This window comes from Trachypithecus francoisi, unplaced genomic scaffold (genome assembly GCF_009764315.1).
Source record: "Trachypithecus francoisi isolate TF-2019V2 unplaced genomic scaffold, Tfra_2.0 Lachesis_group13, whole genome shotgun sequence".
NCBI classification, from domain to species: domain Eukaryota; kingdom Metazoa; phylum Chordata; class Mammalia; order Primates; family Cercopithecidae; genus Trachypithecus; species Trachypithecus francoisi.
This window is the reverse complement of record NW_022681458.1, coordinates 54270738-54289681: the sequence shown is the minus strand read 5'-3', so window position 1 is coordinate 54289681 and position 18944 is coordinate 54270738. Positions and strand designations below refer to the sequence as shown.

Sequence of the window (18944 nt, the reverse complement as noted above, 5' to 3'; positions counted from 1 at the left end):
CCACCGCGCCCGGCCTGTAGCAGAGTAAATTTAAAATGTATAGATTGTTAGGACATAGTGTACTAATTTGTTTGACAAACAAATTATAATATATCGATGAGTACTTGTAATTAAAAGGCAACTATTAACAATTCCAATTAAAGGAAATAAAAGCAGAGTGTGAGAACAATTATTTTTTTGATCTTAAGATTCTGTACCTTTATGATAACTAATGAGCATTGAATTCTTTTTTATGTACTAAAATCATTGTGAGTCCAACAGCCAGGTTTCATTATTCAGAATAATATATTTTACTTCTTATAATGTAAAAAATATAATCATTTGAGTGGTTTTCAGCATGATCTGTTAATTTTGAATACACAGAATGAACAAAGCAGGTAAATATATGTATATGCTGAATAATGTAATTCCATATACAATTCACAGTTAGATGCATTTGATTGTGGAAAACAAAGGAAGACAATACCATAAAGGTCTTATTCCAAAACATGGTAAAAATAACGTTCACATGCATTAAACATTTCAAGCCATCTCAGTACATGTCTTTCTTGAGTAAGTAGTGAACCAATGGACCAGTGGTTATTGTTGGAGAAAACAATTACACAACTCACAAATGCGCTATTTATACAATCTTAGTGACTATTTACCACATTACCCAAGTAGACTTTCCCACTTATTTGAAGCTATTGCTATCTATAAATAAACGGCAACAGGAAATGTTTCACAAGGGCCTTTGATTTCCAAAACTCTCAAATTCCACAGCAAAGACTCACTTTAAGGCAATTATTTATGTACTGAACATTTGAATCAAGATGTAATATTTTCCTTAAGTGAAAAAAGCTGATACTATTTTGTAATGATAAAATTTGTATACCACAGTAGAAAATGATTTGTAATTATATGTTAGTACTTTTTATATTCCATACTGAAACACAGTAAGTCTGTAGCTGGCATCAGCTGTACCCTGACTTCACATGAATGGCCTGGAGGGGATCATATTTTTAAACAGGAAATCAGTGTGAATTAGCTGAGTAATTAACATTCAGTGTACAGTGAGCATTCTTAGCTAAATCAAAGTAGTCATGAAAGAAAATACTGTAGGTAAACCCAAAAATATACATCAAAATTAAATGGTGAGGTTGAAGGTTGTAGTTAAGTACCAACTAATGTGAGTTCTGGGAGCATTTTGAAAGGGTGGAGGAATGTACTAAATTTCTGAGGAATTAATACTGATGGGAAGAATGCAGTAAAGAATAAAAATGGGGGCATTGTGGCTTATATCTGTAATCCAGCACTTTGGGAAGCTGGGGCTGGAAGATTGCTTGAGCCCAAGTATTCAAGACAAGCCTGGGTAACATGAGGAAACTCGTCTCTACAAAAAGTACATAAATTAGTTGGTGTGGTGGCCTGCACCTGTAGTCCCAGCTAGGTGGGAGGTTTCAGTGATCCGTGATTGCACCACTGCACTCCAGCCTGGGTGACAGAGTGGGACCCTGTCTAAGAAAACATAACAAAACAAAACGGAAAAAAAAAAAAAATGTAAAGAAAAAAGCCTAGGGATTGGGTGATTTTTTTGGAAAAAAAAAAAAAAGGATAAAGATTTGGAGACTGTTTAGATGTGGTATATGAGGGAAAACAAGAAATCTAAAACAAGCAATCTAAACTGAGTTCAAAATTTCAATCCTGAAGAAGAGGCAGAATTATACTATCATTGTTAGTGAGAAGTCATGAATCTATACCAGATGAATGAAATGGTTATTTCTAAATCAGTTCCGATTCAAATGTCAAATTTGAGGTGAACACTACAGAAACTGATGTGTCTTGGAGGTTGTTGAGGTTATTGAGATACCAGACTGCACATGGCTCAGCAATAAATGAAAGATATAGGTCTGGATATAGTGAATTAACTCCAGTGAAATATTAAATCCCCAAGAGTGACTAGCACATGAATTTTCTAGTAGACTCTTCCTTGCTGATTTTCTCTTCAACAGAAATAACCTACTTTTTTAAAGCATGAATTATTAGTTGCATTGTGTGCAAATCCTAATGATAATGGAATAGATTTCAGAAGGTTTAAATATTTTTGTTATTTTTAGTAAGAGAAAATATTGGGAAGCATAGTATTAGGAAGTACGTATAAATAATTCCCTTTCGATTGCCATAAAACTTATTGTTTCCATAAAGTTTCTCCTTATCATGAGTTGTATTTGACACACAATTATTCAATCATCTTGACTGATAGAATGGGCTACGGTCAAATAAAAAAAAGTGAAACCAATCCAAATCAGGCAGGCACATGATGCAGAGTTGACTGTTCAAAGACAGTTTAGCTCAATATTGATGGAAGTACTGGTTAGTACAATAGGAGAAAAGCTATGTCTAAGGAGGGAAGCACATAATAGAATTATGTTATTACCAGTCTTTTCAAATACACAATTGAATAATCTTTATCAGAAGCAGGTGTTTGTCACCATTTTATATGTGAAACTCAAGAAGTTCTTGATTTTTTGAGAGCTACATTCCTTAATCTGGTTACAGACTATAAAGGAGATAATCATTTACATGATCGTATCCTCAAACAAATGGTCACCAAATGGAAACAAAGGACTGATTTGATGTAGCCAGTAGTATGATAATCTGTAGTAAAATACAAATACAGAAGGATCCAGAGAATAAGTAATTTCCCAGTAGCCAGCTGATAAATTACATACATAGAATAAGCAATTTAGCAAGATTAGAAAAGCAGCTCTGATACAAATGTGTTGATAACAAGTACAATAAGCATAGAAAATTTAATGAACATATTAATTAAAAGCATTTTAGTAGAAGAAAAAATAGAAAATCATAGAGAAACATTTCGTATAAAATATTTAGTAGAATTAATGTTATATTGCTATAACAAATTCACATATTTTTAACAAAAACTTCTTCATATGCTATTTTCACTCTCTGCTTCTTTCTTTTTCTTTTGGTTTTAATTAGGCCTCCTTTTGATATTCTTTGGATGAAACCTATAAGAGGAAGAGGAATAAATTAATGTGTGATAACACAACAAAACATTTTATCTAAAATCCTCTCAAAGTATCTTTCAATATTTAAATCCAAAAGATGTTATTGATTTAAAAGCCTTTAATTTGTCCATGTATTCGTGTAGAACAATCTATTTTTAAGGAAGTTACTTTGCATATATGAGTTAATAAAAATGGATAAGCATGCCATTCATTTTTATTATTTGTTCATCTTCTGTTACAAATCCATGCTTGCTTTATTTTTAAAAAGTAGAAATGTGGCTGTATGTGGTTGATTAAATTACAGGTAGTTTGTATTTGCATTTTTATACTCTTCTTAGTATTTTATAAACATGCATTACTTTTATATTCAGAAGACATTAATAAATATGTTAAAATTTTGTGTCTTACAAGAAAGCTTAAAGCAATTTTGGTATAGTCTTTTAAAGTGAATGCTTAGTATTTGAACATTAAAAGAATAAAATGTTTAATTTGTTTTAAATTGATTATTTTCCTATGAGGACATTAAAAGAAATTACAGTTATATATCTAGCAATATTATCTAAATGTAATTGAAGAGGACATTTGTTAGCTAGATCATACTTTCTTAAAATAAAGATAATTAATTTCATATTTAATATATTATCATTTAAATTCAATTGCTATCTTAAACACTAGTCAATTAATGGGAAGAGTATCTTCTATACCTTTTTTACATGCCCTCAGACATTCTTTTTTAGAAGTAAAATTGTTTTCATTTCCCCCACATCCACTGTACTTAAATGGGCGGCATTTCCCAATGACTGAATTGTAGTAGAATCTGTTCTCATTGGCACGACACAATCCTCTGTCTGCTGGAGCGAGACACCATGAGGGACCGTGAAATTCTGAAAACATCAGGAAAACATGGTAAGCCATATGTGATAGTGAATTTCAGGCTTTCATGTTGTGTATTGTTTATAGATTAATGTTGTTGCATGTGCATGTAAAACAGTAATCTGAATGAATGAAGGGATATTTAATAAAATTGGTGCATTTCAATTCTAGGAAAATGCTTAACAAAACCATGTGTCCACTATATTGAGACCTTTCTCCAATGAATTAAAAATATCTCATTTGCTAAAGAGAAGTGTTATGATTACTCTTTATATGAACAAACTATTTGTACATAATAAAAACCACTCTTCAACAATGTAACTGCTGAAAATTTCTTACAGACACACACACACACACACACACATATTCATTTACATATCATTTGTTCACAAATATTTAGCTTTAAAAAAATTCTAATGAGCAAAGTTTTTATTTGTGATGTAACAAAAACACTGAAGCTGAGGAAGAGTTACCTCTCTTGACTAAACACACGCTGAATGATGTAATACAATCACAGTTTAAAGTGGAGGAATTAGGAATAGCAAGCTTTAAGTTTCAAGGAATGAGTCCAGATGAGATGTTTGTCTCGGTAGCATTTTTTTATCATAAATTGAAGCTTAGTTTTAGATGAGTTAAATGTTTTTGCAAAGGAAGCAATATTGCTAAAGCCAGTGAAATGAAACATTGATTTTGGATCAGACAGATAAGCTGGTTTGTCAATGGGATCAATCAATGGTTTTCAAAAACACAGGAGTAAAATACAATTAGGGTAATAAAAGGAGCACTCATTTGCTAAATCAGAAGAGAAAATTAGTTTCAGCTCAACGTTAGTTTTTAGCTCTTTTGGAATTACTCTCAGTGAGGGGCACCTGGTGCTCTTCGGTAGCACAGTTAAACTGCTTGATGTTAATAAACCAGTACTACAGGTAAGTTGTTATATGGCAAGGAATCAATACAAGAAAACTTTAATGGCTTTGCCAAATGGTGAGATGTGATACAAGCAAATACAGATGAAGAAGATTTGCTAAATGTCCAATATTAGCAGAAAATAGAACTTCGAGGAATCCAGTTAATGAAGGTGAATAGATTTTGCCTTAAGCAAGAAGCAGTCTTTTGCCAAATAAACCCGAGATGAACAGACTGTAAAAGCAAAGAAAAGAAATAAAACAAAGTGAGAAAAAATGAGAAAAAATCTCAAATTGATATAAACATTTTTTACCACCTCCTGCCTTCCAGATATTTAAATAAAGACTAGAGTGTCTTCATATAGTAACTCAGGTAACAAAAAATATTCTGGGAAATATGAGAGGGAATGAATACTGTGAGAATAATTTATGAGAAGAAATTTGAGGCAGGTGACATCCTTGTGCCACTATATATTATATATATATATTATACATATATATCAGAACTATAATCTAAAACAGAGTATTTGATTTTACTTAAGTCTTTGACTAGGTATATATGCAGTGATTACAAATCCTTCTAGGATTTGTAAAATGAAAATATCATTTTAAATCATATGTAGCCCTTTATGTTTTACCTTATCCTATGTGGGGATTATAGTGCATGATTTTTAAAATAATTTTTATTGTGTATGTGTGAGGTTTACAAAATGATGTTATGGGATATATATAGATAGTAAAATAGTTGCTATAGCGAAGCAGATTAACATATCCATCTTCTCACAGTTACAATTTTGTGTGTGTGACAAGAGTAGCTAAAGTCTACTTATGTAACAAAAATCCCTAACACAATACTTTTTTACTAACTGTCATCTTCATGTTGTACATTAGATCTCTAGGCTTATTTATCCTACATGCCTGTATTTTGTATCCTTTGACATGATGATATGCCATCATAAATCAAAGTTGAATGGTGAGAATGTGTGCTAGACATTCTAGAAAATGTTGACATTTCCTGTCACTAAGAATCATTTATATTAGAGGAATTTTCTAGCAGTCTAGGACAGTTATATTGTAATTGAGTTGTACTATCATACAAACTTTTCCAATGTGTCTGATGTGTATTATCATTCTTGCACAGCGTAGAATATAAAATGATTAATTGCCACCACTTTGAACTCATGAGCTTCCAGTTATCACCTGCGTTCAGAAACAAAAGAGATGCACTAGATGCAATTAGCCTAATTTGAAAAACAGAGAAAACAGACAAAATTGCTATCCCTTTTTTTTCCTGTTTAAACACCCACAGTAACTTCGAAATAGATGTGTATGATAAAATGATATGCAACTTATACATCAATTTTACTTTAGCATTTTGTGTGTAAGGTATATCTGCCCATAGTAAGTTGCAGATAACATGTGTGAATGTGGTTGTAAATTGTATCCTCATTTGCAAATGTTAGTTGTTACATCTTAATAGCAATGCCAGACATCAAGCTCCCTTATTCCAGAACAGAGAAAATTTTTTTTTGACAGGGAGCAAACTTCTTCTCTTTTCCCACATAGAACCTACAGTAAACATGGCCCAGTCACAAAATCAAGGTTATTTCAAAATGAGAAAAAACTAGCCTAGTACATATGGGGCTACAGTCCCTAGACTGGAGGTGTGAGAAGAGGAGCCTCTGTTGTCATAGACCAAGAACAGCAGGTAAACCCTAGAGCCATTCGGGCCTTTCCATTGAAGCTGAAACCGTGGAAGGTACACCACAGACGTGGTGGAGAGACACATGCTAGCTTCTGTCTTCCTTTGACCATCCAGTCATCCAACAATGGCTGCCATTTACCAAATCCTTTCAGAAGCCAGAGGAGAAAGTTCCCCATAAAAACCACACAAGGCAGGTTGAAAGCAGGGGGTTGGTTTGAGAGCAAACAGCCAGTTGACCAGCATAGATGCCAGCAGAGAAAATTTCACTAAATTATCCAAGGCATCAGATTGCCTCTACTAACACTCTTTATGACTTCTGAATCAGAGAGTGTCTGGCATGCTGCTTCTGACAGCCTGGGATTTGGTATGTAAATGCCCCTATTATCAGATACTTGCTCCTCCTTGTCCATGACTGATGCAGTGTCAGTTGTTTATCTATCTTATGTCGCCCTGATTTCAACCACTGCTTACATAGATCATTCAACATAACAGAATTTTGACCCAGATCAACAGTGAGGTTCCCAACACTAGAAATGACAATATTTCGATAGTGTATTAAAATGTGAAGTTAATCACTAAGGATACTGCATTATATGTAATTAACTTTTAGAAGTTTTTAAAGATGCAATAAATTATTGTCAGTTAAGGAATCATTGTAAGGCGAGTATTCTTCAGAACATAAATTTTACCTGATATGTAAACTAATTCATTTCTCTTAAGATGATTTTAACTCTGAGCAGTAAGACTATCATTGGGTTACTGTAGCATAAATCACAGTAAAATTAAAGTAATGAAGCAAATGGTTTCTTAAAAACATTTTAGCTCCATTTGAATTTTTTTCACTTCTTGAAGAGAAAAACTTGTTTCCAAATAGCAAATTTATTCTACATATGGATCAGCACTCACCTATTCAAAATCAAGACTTTGCTATCTACAATGAAAGAAAATACAAAGGTTTGGCAAAATGTGATTTTTTTAGTTGAGATTATAATTATTCACAGAAATTTAAGATAGAATAAAAAAGACACTAACCTGACTTTTGTTCTTTTTCCAAAGGGAATTTATTAATCAAATGCATTCTGTCTTGATCCTGCCATTAATAACAAGTTGGGTACCTTGTGTCTACAGGGTTTTGATAGGTTTCAGAATTCAGGATCTACTTTTTTTTTTATATCAATAACTATCATGATGTAGTGTGACTGCTAAACTGTAAGACGGTGCTGTAAACTCAGTTTTACAGGTAAAGTTGTTAATGTAAATTTGCTTTGAGATTTATACAGTAAATTTTGAATCATATATTCACTTGGAATCTTTACTGTGGTAACTTTTTTATGACTCTCATTTGGCTTGCCTACTTAGGCTTTTGTTTTACTAAACAAACTAGGTTTTGGCCGGGCGCGGTGGCTCAAGCCTGTAATCCCAGCACTTTGGGAGGCCAAGACGGGCGGATCACGAGGTCAGGAGATTGAGACCATCCTGGCTAACATGGTGAAACCCCGTCTCTACTAAAAAATACAAAAAACTAGCCGCGTGAGGTGGCGGGCACCTGTAGTCCCAGCTACTCGGGAGGCTGAGGCAGGAGAATGGCGTAAACCTGGGAGGTGGAGCTTGCAGTGAGCTGAGATCCGGCCACTGCACTCCAGCCTGGGTGACAGAGCGAGACTCCGTCTCAAAAAAAAAAAAAACAAAAAAAAACTAGGTTTTATGAAATATCTTACAACTTGTTAAGTACATTTATTTTGTCTTCTGAGACTTTTTAGGGAATCAAATAACAAATCTTTTTAAAAGTTTTTTTGTTTATAATTTTGTAGTAAAGAGAAATATAAATTATTTACTTCAAATTATCTTTGTAAAATTTGAAATAATATGAAAGTATAACAAATGTAAAACAAAATTTATCCATAATTTGATTCTTACCCTTTAACCACCGCTGATGGTTTACATATCTTCAAATTGTTTGCATATGCAAATGTATTAGCATAATATTCTATATTTATTACTATACTTGATAATATTTTGTGGCTGTGTCTCCGTATTTTTATATAGACCTCACTCTTTTTAATGTAGGTACAGTATTTCATTTTATGAGTTAACTACAGTATATTTAGTCAAATGGACATATAGATTATTATAATTTATTTTTTTCAGTTCTGGACAACATCTCATGAATACCCATGTACACTGGTTCAGGTACTTCCAGAGGACAAGCTTCTAAAATTAGAATTATGCAAAATCTATATTCAATTTATAACTTGGTTGATGTTGCTGAATTCTCCACTGAAACTTTTCACAAATTTATGCACCTACAACGACATTTAAAGCGCCTAAACCATTTAGCAAAACATGGACCTTACTGCTATGAATTTATCTACTATTCAACACTTTTTTTCTTCCCCATGCCAACAAAAGTAGAAGGGTACTATGTGGGACAAGAAACTGCTTATAGCTTGCCAAATGTTATATGAAATATCATTTACATAAAATCTAAATGTCATTAATTTGAAGATGCACTATTATTTTATGTACTACTCATGAAGACAGAAAAACATGGCTGGGCGCAGTGGCTCACACCTGTAATTCCAGCACTTTGGGAGGTCGAGGTGGGTGGATCACCTGAGGTCTAGAGTTTGAGACCAGCCTGGCTGACTAGGTGAAACCCTGTCTCTACTAAGAATACAAAAATTAGTTGGGCATGGTGGCACACAGCTGTGGTCCCAGCTACTAGGGAGGCTGAAGCAGGAGAATCACTTGAACTCCAGAGGTGAATGTTGCAAGTGAGTCAAGATTGCACCACTGCACTTCAGCCTGGGTGACAGAACAAGACTCCAGTTCAAAAAAAAAAAAAAAAAAGGAAGAAAGAAAGAAAAAAATACATAATTACACGATTATACACTATCAGTTATGTTTCATCATGATTAGAATTGTTAGAATGTAGAAAAACCTGCATGTTAGAATCGAGAAAATGTAATAATTTATATTTTGTGCCAACACACAAATACATACATATACAAACACATATAAATGAGAATAGAATTTATATACGTATGCATTGGGCAAATATTTAAAAGGACTTGTAGTCAGTTGGGAGGATGATTACTATAGAGATAGCTTTATTAGGTAGGGAGCTTAGACATTTGCTAGGTTAAATTTTACAAAAAGATACTTTTATGCTGAGCTTATTCTATATTGTTACATCTCCTCAAGCAGCTACTTCCAGTTTTGAACTTTATTTACTTTGTGATCAGTTGAAAAAAAACACAAGGAAATAGTAAAATGAAATATGCTATAATGCCAACAGTGATTGTTTCTGCATAATGTGGATATGGCCAGTGTTTCTTCTTTTATTTTCTTTTTTATCCAAATTATCTGTAATTGTAATGCTCAAAATATATGATAGAAAAAATACGTTAGAGTGAGTCCAGTGTCCTGAGGTAATAGATAAAAGGCTAGAGATTAGAGATTGGAATCTGTTTCTGAGTAGGAATGTGTGGTAAACCTGTCCCTCTCTCTGTAAAAAAGAAAGAGTATGTATCTCTACTCATTAATCAGGAGAAGTGGTATTAAATTGGTGGAAGCCGATAATCTATAAAGAAACAAAAAAAACGGGGCAGGGAATGGAAAAACGAGCACTGTGGACCTTTTTTTTCTCCCCTATGTGTACACTGGGCCACTTACCTGAGGATAATAGAAGGAGGGTTGCCAGTGAACTTGAAATTGAAAGCTCATGAAGAATAGACTGAGTGAAACCTTGCCCAGACAGAAACTCCCTCCGCATATTAAAAGGGAAGGAAATAAATTGGGTAGATGTTCTCTGGGTTGGATTTCTTTGCCTAGATACTGCCTAATCCATGGACAGAGTTCATAAAGTCAGTTTCCTTCAGGGATTTGTCTAAGCAAAGCCACAAAGAAAGAAAGCCATAGTAAAATTATAGATTATACAGCTATTGAGTATACTTTCTTCTAAGATAATTATGTCTAATAGTGCATGAGAAAAACCTTCTTCATGACATATATGTAAAATTTTAAACCCTACAAAATTTTAGTAAAAGTAAAAATTAGCATTTAGTCTGTTGATCAGTTTTTTAGGAAGAATGGGATTTTAGTAAGCAGAGGATACAGAGAAGCATATGGGTGAAGGAAAGTAAAAACACAAAGGTCAGAAGGTTTCTAGTTTGCTTGGGGGTACTTTGCAAACTCCAGGCTATCTGGAGAACATAATACAAAAAAGACTGTAGTGGGATACAAGGCTGGAAAAATACATTTAGGTCAAATTAAGAAGGTTCTTGAATACTTCTATATTTGGATTTTACAATGCAGACAATAATGAGCCACTGAAATTACTGAAGAAGGAAAAGACAAGTTCTGATCTCATTGAATACATGAAGGAAACTCAACCAGGCATGTTTAGATTGAATTCGGTAACTTTCAATAGAGAATAATATAAAATTACCATAACCGAAGCAGTTACCATGGGAGTAGCTAAAATTAAGCACCAGATTGAATTTGGGCAGGTAGAGAGCTGGAGATGAAATAATTCTAGTGTTTCTGCATTCAGAAGATGTAACATTTTTCCAATATATTATGAAACATTATAGAATAAATTCTACTTAGAATGTTGTATTTTTTGTAACTTTTGGTGGCTTTTTTTCATTGTGGCTTTACTTAGAAAAATATCTAAATATAAAGATGAAATTGTAGACTATGTCCATGCATTAGCCAGCATCCAGGCAAATGAATTCGAAGTGGAAGATGAAGATAGAGCTCAAGTTTTGAAAACATAGAATATTTTAATGTTGACATTGTCTAATGAATGTAAAATGTTATTGTAACTCTGTTCTCCCATAACCCTTGTGCAGGTCTCTGTCTTAGCAGAGTTACAACACAGGCATTGAAGTCATCTATTTATTTATCTTTTTCCCTATTTGACAAACACACCTATAAAGGACAAAATTACCCTCTTATTATTCTATACTCCCCGTACCTATGGTAGTTATTCCCATGTAGGAGACACTCAATGTTTGCTGAAATGAACTGAAATTAGGAAGTACACAGATCTGTACCTTAGGTCATCAGATAAAGTTGAAAATATAGGTCTGTATGTCTTTCAATTACTTATAAGATCCAAAGACAAAAAAAATTTGTATTTTACAACTATATTTGAATTTTCAAGTGCTATATATGTTATTTCAAATAATCTTAGCATAAAATATGTTAAATAAAGATATGTCAGATCAAGTTTACAGACTTTAGCTGCATTAAAAATGATCAATAATAAAATGTATAAAAATAGCACTCATTTTTTGGCTGGAAACCTCAGATGAAAATAAGTCATCATCATCATCATTGAAAACAACCGCAAAAATTAATACTTCATACTCTAATTGTGTGCTCAACACTGGGTTAAGAACTTGATGTCTCATTACAGTTTTACAAAAATTTTGAGATATTTCTTGCCACATAAAATAAATGAGGAACCTGAAGCTGAGAGAAGTTGTGTAATCTTTTTTCAAGGCCACAGACTGAGTCAGCAAATAGCAGAACTGGAATTAAAAACCACATCTTTCTTTCTATAACGTCAATGCTCTAAACCACTAAGATATGTCATTCTGAAAACTAATTAGAAAATTTTAAAAAAGTAATACCTGAGCGAAAACATTTTAATAATTTTATCAGATAAAAAGAAAATTGTCACAGCTTCTCCTTTAGAACTGATGTCCAAATTCCCTCTTTTCTGAAGCTCAGGTTCAGAACATGTTAAATATACTATAGTCCACAGTTACAAGCATGAAGTTCAAGTTTTCTAAGTTTGACAGAGTTCTAATCAAAATAGGTCACCACACAAGTCTTGGGGCAAAAATGCTGATTCAAACAGTATTTAGAGAGCTTGAACATTTGAAGGCAACAAGTATTGAGTTGAGATGGTCAATGCAGACTGATTCTAGAAACAACCACGCCAAAGTTAGTCTTGCATCCATGGGATCATATCTGCACTGGTCACTCAGATCCATGTAATGGTATTACATACAATTAAAAGCTGGAAACCCCACTCCACTGTGTTCCTAGAAGAGGCAGAGTTGGAATTTTCCTGATCAACAAATTTTATTTATTTATTTTGAGAGAATCTTGCTGTCATCCAGGCTGGAGTGCAGTGGCAAAATTACAGCTCGCTGCAGCCTCAACTTCCCCAGCTCAAGCAATCCTCCCACCTCAGCCTCCAGAGTAGGTGGGTCTACAATCACAGGCCACCACACTGGGCTAATTATTTTATTTTTTTGGAGAGACAGGATCTCTGCATGTCGCGCAGGCTGGTCTTGAACTCCTGGGCTCAAGCTATCTTCCCACTCCAGCCTCCCAAAGTGCTGGTATTACAGGAGTGAGCCACTGCACCCAGCCACCATTTTGTATTAATACTTCTTAACTTCATTTCTGCAAAGATTTTATATTATTCAAATAGAAAAAAGGAAGAGAATTACACACAACATAGAGTAGCTCAAGTTTGTCTAAGCTATTCCTACCACATTACTAACCTGCCCTATACCAGTTACTATTAAATTCATATTACAATAAGGATCTTTCTTTTTTAAGCAAAAGAAGTCTTATCAAATTAGTATTATTAATTTATTAGTTTGTAGTTTGCATGGTATTAATTTGTACACAATTTTTGGTTTATAGTTGTATAATAATCATAATGAATTTATTCCTACTATGTTACTGGTTCATACAAAATGAATGTTATTTTAAGTAATTTGGCTTACAAATTGGAAGCCTGTGATTTTTTTTCCTTTTAAAGACATCTATATATTATTCAAGCTTGAGAAACACTTCTCTGGAGGACTCTTATGACTGGGGCAACAAATTATCTGTGTTAAGACTAAAGATGGTCCAGGAAGAACGGGATTAGAAACGTAGACAGTGGTCATCTAGGGTGACTGCATTTCGATGGCAGTGATTTTGGCAGAGATGAAGTGCCACATTTTTGTTTCTCATCACCATTCCTGTCAGGAAGTAGAAAACTTGTTGGGTGCTGTCCAAAACTTGTTATCTATTTTTGGAAAGCCAGCTTGTCAGAAAATCAGAATATGAGGCTCCAGATTTACTATGCAGGCATCTTTAGATTATGAGGGATGTTCCTGTGCTTCTTGGTCTTAGAACACATTATGAAAGGCAAGATACTTCTTTAGAACTATGAAAGTGGACTATGGATGAAGTGGTTTTTTGTTTGTTTGTTTTTTAAGAACTGTAAACAGTGCTTGTGATGACCTGTGGTATGCAGCTGGATGTGGAACTCTTTAGCTGCTGAGGGATAGTTTCTCTCCAGAAAGTTCTCATGCTTGCAGTATTCCTCTACATGCAATCACACCTTCAACAAGAGGCCAAGGAGATAATAACAATCTCATACAGATTTATAGATTGACTATATCAGTGATTGTGTTTGAGTGTCCATTAGGCCCTTTGTGAACATAACACCTGTTTCAGAAGGCTAGTGATAAGAAAAATATTTTTAAAATGTATTTATATATGCATAGATTTTATTTTCTATTTTTTTCCACATAAATGGAATGTATATCTAGAGGTCATACATTGAATACATTTAGGAGAGGGATAGAGTTTCAAGCAGCAAAATGATCTTCAGGATGTCATCCAATTACTTTCCCTGGACCTGGAGGCTGGCAGGAAGCACTGTGGAACTGGGTATATAGGTATATAGGTGTTCCCTTTCCCAGTTAGTGGCCAACTAGAATCGGGTTGGCAGTAGCTTTTTAAGTCTACCTGAATTTTTTCCCCCCAGAATATCATAAAGCTGATGTTGTTCCCAGCTAGCTCTCAAGAGTTGAGGTATGGGGCCAGGCACAGTAGCTCACGCCTGTAATCCCAGCACTTTAGGAGGCCAAGGCGATCACCCGAGGTCAGGAGTTCAAGACCAGCCTGACTAAAATGCTGAAATCCTGTCTCTACTAAAAATACAAAAAAATTAGTCCGGTGTGGTGGTGAGCGCCTGTAATCTGAGCTCCTGGGGAGGCGGAGGCAGGAGAATCCCTTGAACCTGGGAGGCAGAGGTTGCAGTGAGCCGAGATCACGCCATTGCACTCCAGCCTGGGCAATAAGAGTGAAACTCCCTCTCAAAAACAACAACAACAACAACAACAAAAAACCCAAAAAACCAAAGAGTTGATGTATGGAAGCAAAAGGATATATAAAAATCAGAAAAAAAAAAAAAAAAAAGACTTTTTTTTTTTTCATGAATAGTTAGGTCCAGTCAAAAGGCTCACAACTAGCACGAACTTCTGAGAACATTCATATTTCTTTGCTAGTTAGACATTTACCAGCGAGGTGCAGTGAGAAGACTATGTTTACTATGCATGTAAATATTAAAACTTTATTAGCAGTAGGCTACCGAAGGCATTGTGTATACACGTAAATATTAAGGAAATGCCAAAAGCATAAATATTAACATAGGCATAAAATGCTATCCAATCCTAGAAAGAACATGGATGCATGAATGCAGAAGGCGTTCAGAAAGACTTGGTAAATATGAGCCGCATTCTTCCAACCATCATTTGTTCCTTCTTTTGTAACTGTGGATCACAAAATTAATAAATAAAAAATGTGAGTCATCTTTACATGTTTAACACTGTGATCAATGTTGAGGGTGGGAGAAGTCTATAAACTATATAGCACATTATCTTTTTCTTCAAAAAATCTTGTAATCTAGACAGTGAGGTAGAGCAAACACAATATCTAATAATACAGATATTAAAGGAATCATAGTAAGAAGCCAAGGGAGAGAGACAGAAAGAAGGCCTCCTTATGGTAGTGAAAAGGCAGATTGGTTAAGAAGATGAGGAGGGTCATTCAATTTTAGGTGGGGAAAATCACACAGAACATCCTTTAGAATGAAAGTGAATAATTTGTGTTTAATGGTAATGAAGAGGCCAATTTGAATGGATGGAAAAAAGTTGTACTTAAGGGACAGAAAACATCTGCAATAGATAGAAGACTAATGGACAATGCAGACAGATTTTAGGCAAGTAGACGAAGCTAAATTACCCACATGATCGATGAATGGAAATGGGACAATGATGTCAAAAAGGTCATGTATAATTTGTTACATATGACTGCTCCTTTCTCTCTCTCTCTCTCTCTCTCTTGCTCTCTCTCTCTCTCATATACTTTAGTTTACTTATGTTAGATATATAATTATATTATGTGTAATGTATATATACAATATCTGAGTTATATCTGAGCTTTCTAATATCTATTTATCTATTTGTCTCATGTCTATACAGCCTGGTTTGCCTAAGCCCCTATTAGTTTATGCCTATTTTGGGATGATATCACATTTATATATATATATATATATATATATATATATACACACACACACACACACATACACACACACACACACATATATTATTTAAAAATACTAAAATACTTTTAAATATAAAACTATTTTTGTAGAGTCACCAAAACAACAATTCCAATTTTATGTCAATGCATATATATATTTAAAATAGACATATACCTTAATTTTTTAGCACCCTCTTTAACTATCATTAGTGTTCCAAATTGGATGACATGATTGTTTAGGTAATCTAACCATGAAGGATTGATGATATGAACAAAAAAAATAGGAGTGAAAATGGAAGAGACAGAAATAAACATTTCATAAAAAGCAATGAAATTTAATGAATGACTGGAAGAATAGAAGTGATACAAAGAAAATTACTAATCATTCAAATTAGAATAATCAGAAAAACAGTGGAAAAACTCAAAAAGTTTGGAAACTTGGGAATGTCGAAAAGATAAAGAACAATTATACAAATAAACATCTTTTGACCTGAAGCCCCATGATACTTCTCTGTGATAATAATCTCATCTTGTTTCTAATAAACACATTCAAACTCTTTGAGTTTCCATATATGCATTAATTTAGTCCTAATATGAATTCTTCTTAAAATATTAGTCATGATTTTGAGACTGTATATTTACTGATGCATTTATCTGAATAACTAGAGACTTTATGAGTGTCTGAAATAAAAATTTGTTCTGCAAATAGGAACTTACAAAGGAGTTGTTTTACAAATGAGAATCTAAGGCCTGGTGAGTTAAGCGTACTACTCTGAATCACATGGATAATAATAATGAGGAACCCTACACCAACTGACTAGATATCAGGCACTGTCCTAAGAAAGTTATATATTTTGACTGATTTAACCTCACAACACAACCTATCAAGCTAGTACTATAGTATTACCATCCTCATTTTACACTGGAAAGATGAAATTCAGTTTAAGAAATATCTTAGGGTCACACAGCTATTAGTTGAAGAGTTGGAAATTTAACCCATGTCTTCAGGCTGAAAGGTTTTTTATCTGCTATATCATTTCAATCATGGGGGAAATCAAGAAGAACCAATATTGATGTTTTTCAATTCTAGAGTTTATGCACAAAATGGCACACATTTAGGGAAATTGCTTTAGAAATATTTCTTTTACATACGTGGAGAGAACACATTTATTTGAACTACATGGATATACTCAACACAGCCGATCAAACTGAAATAATGCACTCACACTCAGGGATATGCTTACAAATCATTATTTAAAATCTCTTAAGGAAGAGTAAGACTGTCTTTGAGATGACCTAAATAACTTGCTAATATTGAAATGTGGAAATAAAAAGAAAAATTACACCTGAATTGTGCTTAGTAAGTATTCAAGTATCTTGAATTAAGAAAGCTTACTGGAAAAATATATCTTGAAAGCTGTTTACAACATTCTAGTAATTAAAAATAAATAGCAATTTTTAAAAAGTCATATTCTAATAATGTTTAAACTTCTAAAATGTTTCCATATCATGAAGAAAAACATTAAAACTATATTTATAAATATTTCACTTAATAATAATTGAATTTTAGAATATTCAAATACTCTACTTAAAAATTGTTATTTAGTGGAAAGAATTTTAAAAGAATGGTGTTTCATTTATGTTGTGGGGCAGATTATTATTCCTGTACATTGAATTGAAACTTTAAAGGATTTACAGCTTTTCAAAATAATCTGATACCACAGAGAACCTTACACATTTGATAAAACCCTTGAAAAACAAAGTTTTATGTATACAAAGAATTGCATTTTCTTAAACTACAATAGAATGTATCAATATAATTGTAAGCAGTGACAGATGTAATTATATTTGATTGAGGAAATTAAGAGGTGTCTATCAGCAAATCCCTCAGACAGAAGTGACAAGGGGTCCTCTAAGTTTTAGACAGAATACAGGGACATCTGCATTCCCACTTCTGGATCTTGGCTGGGGCAGATTAGAAATCACATAGGTTTTAAGAAGAATGGCAACATAGTTTCATCAACAATCCATGTTATGCCATCCTTAATATCAAATGTCTCCTAGTTATTGCAACATTGTTTCATGTTTTAGGCTAGGAAAGAAGGAAGGAAGGAAGGAAAGGGAAGGAAGGAAAGGGAAGGGAAGGGAAGGAGGAGGGAGGGAGGGAGGGAATAAGGGAGGGAAGGAAGGAAGGAAGGAGTGAGGGAGGAAGGAAGGAAGGAAGGAGGGAGGGAGGAAGGAAGGAAGGAAGGGAGGAGGGAGGGAGGGAGGAAGGAAGGAAGGAAGGAAGGAAGGGAGGGAGGGAGGGAGGGAGGGAGGAAGGAAGGAAAGAAAGGGAAGGAAAGAAGGAAAGAAAAGGAAGGAAGGAAGGAAAGAAAGAAAGGGAAGGAAGGAAGAAAGGGAAGGAAGAAGGAAAGAAAGGAAGGAAGGAAGGAAAGGAAGGAAGAAAGGAAGAAGGAAGGAAGGAGAAGGAAGGAAGGAAGGAGAAAAAATACATTATGCTCATAGAAAAAGAGGAAAATTGATCAAATTGGCTGGAGGAATGTTGATTTTGAGGCCAATATACACAATAAAAAATAAAAGTTTTCTAGACAAATAAAGGAGACATTTGCCCTAATTTTAAATGCAGTTATGATAATATTATTCCTTAAATGTCTATTATTCTGAATAAATTATTGCTAATATTATTTTCTTTTAAATTCATGTTGTCAATTCTTACTGCTTACTTAGTTAATAATTTGCTTTCACAAGCATTTATTTATTTGTTACAATTTTCAATGTGGATCTACATAATAAACTAAAGAAGACACATATCAGAGGCCATTTAAAACTCATTAATATTACTTTCTCACACTTATTTTCATTTTCTCCTTTCTAATTTGGTAGTATGCTTACCAAATATTTTAAATTTTATGCTTTAAAAAATTCAAGTCAAAACTATTCCCTAGCCTACTCTACTCACTTTAATGATAAATGACTGCAGATCTCCACTTGAATTGGTAAAATAATTCAAACAAAAATATTCAAACATGTTGCAAACTGATTTCATACATTTCTTGTACTTGTTGATATACTGTGTCACATGTATATTTAAACCTG

General features: G+C 33.7%; 1 protein-coding gene across 5 annotated transcripts in view; it reads right to left on the bottom strand.

The window, feature by feature from the left end:
* Window positions 1-266: 266 nt before the first annotated feature.
* The window catches only part of TFPI (tissue factor pathway inhibitor), a 102054-nt gene continuing 83376 nt past the window's right edge, over window positions 267-18944 (bottom strand). For 3 of the 5 annotated variants that reach the window (XM_033230916.1, XM_033230917.1, XM_033230918.1), the window contains 2 exons: window positions 3716-3895; window positions 267-3011 (listed from right to left, as the gene is read on the bottom strand). In XM_033230916.1, coding sequence (XP_033086807.1) covers window positions 2905-3011; window positions 3716-3895 — 287 coding nt within the window. In that variant the 3' untranslated portion in view covers window positions 267-2904. Of the gene's footprint in view, window positions 3012-3715; window positions 3896-4336; window positions 5025-14844; window positions 15071-18944 lie in introns of those variants that run through there. The other 2 variants (XM_033230920.1, XM_033230919.1) reach the window with 2 other exon arrangements.